The sequence below is a fragment of the Lepidothrix coronata genome, unplaced genomic scaffold, assembly GCF_001604755.1.
Source record: "Lepidothrix coronata isolate B3197 unplaced genomic scaffold, Lepidothrix_coronata-1.0 Scaffold2, whole genome shotgun sequence".
Taxonomy (NCBI): domain Eukaryota; kingdom Metazoa; phylum Chordata; class Aves; order Passeriformes; family Pipridae; genus Lepidothrix; species Lepidothrix coronata.
This window is the reverse complement of record NW_016690182.1, coordinates 11,621,221-11,624,546: the sequence shown is the minus strand read 5'-3', so window position 1 is coordinate 11,624,546 and position 3,326 is coordinate 11,621,221. Positions and strand designations below refer to the sequence as shown.

General features: G+C 66.2%; 1 protein-coding gene and 1 long non-coding RNA gene across 4 annotated transcripts in view; one reads left to right on the top strand and one right to left on the bottom strand.

The window, feature by feature from the left end:
- Window positions 1-790, bottom strand: part of LOC108499337 — an 86,754-nt gene extending 85,964 nt beyond the window's left edge. For all 3 annotated transcript variants that reach the window (XR_001875516.1, XR_001875514.1, XR_001875515.1), the window contains exon 1: window positions 577-790. This is a non-coding gene — a long non-coding RNA (uncharacterized LOC108499337). The remainder of the gene's footprint in view (window positions 1-576) is intronic.
- A 1,036-nt stretch (window positions 791-1,826) lies between these two features.
- POU3F4 (POU class 3 homeobox 4) lies at window positions 1,827-3,160 on the top strand. Its single transcript, XM_017819052.1, has one exon. It carries the CDS (start codon window positions 1,827-1,829, stop codon window positions 2,943-2,945), a length of 1,119 nt encoding a protein of 372 aa, XP_017674541.1. The 3' UTR covers window positions 2,946-3,160.
- Window positions 3,161-3,326: the final 166 nt, after the last annotated feature.

Below are 3,326 nucleotides of genomic sequence, written 5' to 3'. Positions count from 1 at the left end.
CTCTCCGCCTTCACAAGCTCCTCGAAATAAACATCACAGGAGCCCGCGGGAAAAAAAAAGAAAAAAAAGACCCAACCAACCAACAAGGAAAAGGCTGCTGGTATAACTCCTTCCCTGCCCTCCCCGCGCTCCGCCGGGCTCGGCCGCGGTGCTGCGCGCCCCGCACCGCCCGCACACCCCGCGCGGGGAGCGGGGCTCCGACAGGGACATTCCCATTCCCGACCCCCCCGCCGACCCCCCCCCCGGTCGCACACACCCCCCACACACACCGCCGCCGCTCTACCCGCAAACTTCATTTTTTATTTACTTTGCCTTATTTTTTATGTGTTTCCCCAGCCGCTCCCCCCTCCCCGCACCCCCGCGGGTGCGCAGCGCGGCGGAGCCCGCCGGGGACCCGCAGCCTCCCCGATATATCGCGATCTGCCTCCAGCCACGCAGCCCGCTCTGCTCCTTCGCCACCCAGCCCTGCCTTTACCCCTCTCGCACGCTGCCCCGGCGAGAAATTATTGTGATTATTATTATTATAATGAGCAAAGCGATGGGACCCGGCTCGGAAGGAACCAGAGGAGAGCTCACCTTATTTAGATCTATTTTCTCATTTTCTTGAATTTTCTTCAGATCTGTCTTCTCAGAGAAACTAATGCCTTAATGACTTTCTGGTAGCTGCAAGCCTTCTTTTATTTCTGCTAAATATATGAAAATGTATGCAAATTTAAATCAAGCTTAACCTAGGAGCTCTTGCAATATATTTAATGGAATTTCAAACCAATAAGGGGACTCTGATGCAGTCTTCTGGAAGTGCAAATATAATTACGCAGCTCGGTTACCTCCGAAACGATGCGGGGAAAGGTCATTTTGGAACTCGGGAGCGGGTCGGGGGGTCCCGGGACTTCTCCTCCGCCCGCCCCGCCGGGGCTCGGGGGGTGCGGGGCTGTGCCCGGCGGGCCCTGCCGAGCCGGGGGGCCCGGAGCCGCCCCCCCGGGGGGTGTCCGGGCACCGCACGCGCCTTTCCCCCCGTTATTTTCCCTTTTCTGGCGTTTTTTGCCCCTTTTCCCCGTGTCGCCCCGCAGTCCGCCCGCCGGGCGCGCACCGCTCCCGTGCACTCCGCGCCGCCAACTTTGAGAGACACCGGCGGGATGCACCGGCGGCGGGGCCGGGGAAGCTCCTTTTGGGGCTGCTTTTTATTATTTTGGGGGGTTCGGAGTTTTCTTTCCCGACGGAGCGCGGCGGCCCGCGGGGCGGGGGGGAGAAGGAGGGGGCAGGCGGGCACGGGCAGCCCGGGGCGGCAGCACCGCGGGAGGAGCGGAGCGGCCGCTGAACCCCCGGAGCCCGGCCCGGCGTGCGGGGGCAGCGGCGGGGGCAGCCCCGGGGTGGTCCCGCAGCGCGGCCGCCCGGGCGCCGCCGTTTAACCTCTGCCGCGCTCTCCCCCGGCGCTAATCGCTCCCCATTTAAGCCGTGCCCCCCACGCCTCCCCTCCCCTCCCCGTTCCCATCGCTCCCCCGTTCAAGCCGTGCCCCCCGAAGCCCCCCCGGTGCCCGCGCGGCGCGGAAGGAGTTAACGCGGCGGGGCCGCCTCGCGCCCGGCCCCCGGTGCCGGCGGAGTGATTCACTTCCTGCCTCGCGCCCGCGCGGCGCCCCGGCCCCGCCCCCCTCCGCCTCGCCCCGCCCCCGCGCCGCTCCCATTGGGCGGCGCGGGCGGCGGCGCGGCGCCATTGGGCGCGGCGGGTGTCAGTCAGCGCGCGGCCGCCGCCGGCCCGCCGTGCCGCTGGATGTCAAAGCCCGGCGCGGCGGCGGCCGCTCAGTATAACTCGTGGGGCTGCGGCGGCCATGGCCACAGCCGCCTCCAACCCCTACGGCCTGCTGGGCGCCGGCGCGCTCGCCCACGCCGAGGGCGCGGGCATGCAGCAGGGCAGCCCGTTCCGCAGCCCGCAGAAGCTGCTGCAGAGCGAGTACCTGCAGGGCGTCCCGGGCAATGGGCACCCGCTGGGGCACCACTGGGTGACCAGCCTGAGCGACGGCGCGCCCTGGCCCGCGGCGCTGGCGGGCGGCCCGCTGGAGCAGCCCGACGTGAAGCCGGGCCGCGAGGACCTGCAGCTGGGCGCCATCATCCACCACCGCTCGCCCCACGTCTCCCACCACTCGCCCCACGCCAACCACCCCAGCGCCTGGGGGGCCAGCCCGGCGCACAGCGCCTCGCTCGCCGCCCCCCCCGCCGCCGCCGCCGCCGCCGCCGCCGGGCAGCCCCTCGGCGTGTACTCGCAGGGCGGGTTCGCGGTGGGCGGGATGCTGGAGCACGGCGGGCTCACCCCGCCGCCCGCCGCCGCCGCCGGGCAGGGCTTGCACCCGGGGCTGCGCGGCGAGGGCGGCGGCGAGCACGGCGAGCTGGGCGGCCACCACTGCCAGGACCACTCGGACGAGGAGACGCCGACCTCGGACGAGCTGGAGCAGTTCGCCAAGCAGTTCAAGCAGCGCCGCATCAAGCTGGGCTTCACCCAGGCCGACGTGGGGCTGGCGCTGGGGACCCTCTACGGCAACGTCTTCTCGCAGACCACCATCTGCCGCTTCGAGGCCCTGCAGCTCAGCTTCAAGAACATGTGCAAGCTGAAGCCGCTGCTGAACAAGTGGCTGGAGGAGGCCGACTCCTCCACGGGCAGCCCCACGAGCATCGACAAGATCGCGGCGCAGGGGAGGAAGAGGAAGAAGCGGACCTCCATCGAGGTGAGTGTCAAGGGCGTGCTGGAGACGCACTTCCTCAAGTGCCCCAAGCCGGCCGCCCAGGAGATCTCGTCGCTGGCGGACAGCCTGCAGCTGGAGAAGGAGGTGGTGCGGGTCTGGTTCTGCAACCGGCGGCAGAAGGAGAAGCGCATGACCCCTCCGGGGGAGCAGCCGCAGCACGACGTGTATGCCCACGGCGTGAAAACGGACACGGGCTGCCACGACCTCTGACCGCGGTCCGGCCGCGGGACTGCCCTCGGGGCTTTAACTTATGCTTTCGGGAGTCGCGGCGCGGGGTCCCCGCCCGCCGCCGCCTCGGCAATATTTTTATTCCTCTCTCCGACCTTCACACACGGTGTTTACTCGCAGACAAGGTTTGTTTTTCGGGCTCCGCTTGGACGAAGGAGGGGAAAAAAAAAAAAAAAAGGCGAAAAAAAAAAAAAAAACGACCACACGACAAAAACAAAACCCAAACGGAAAGGAAAAATAGAGAGAAAGAAAAAAAAAAAAAAAAAAACGACCACACGACAAAAACAAAACCCAAACGGAAAGGAAAAATAGAGAGAAAGAAAAAAAAAAAAAAAAAAACGACCACACGACAAAAACAAAACC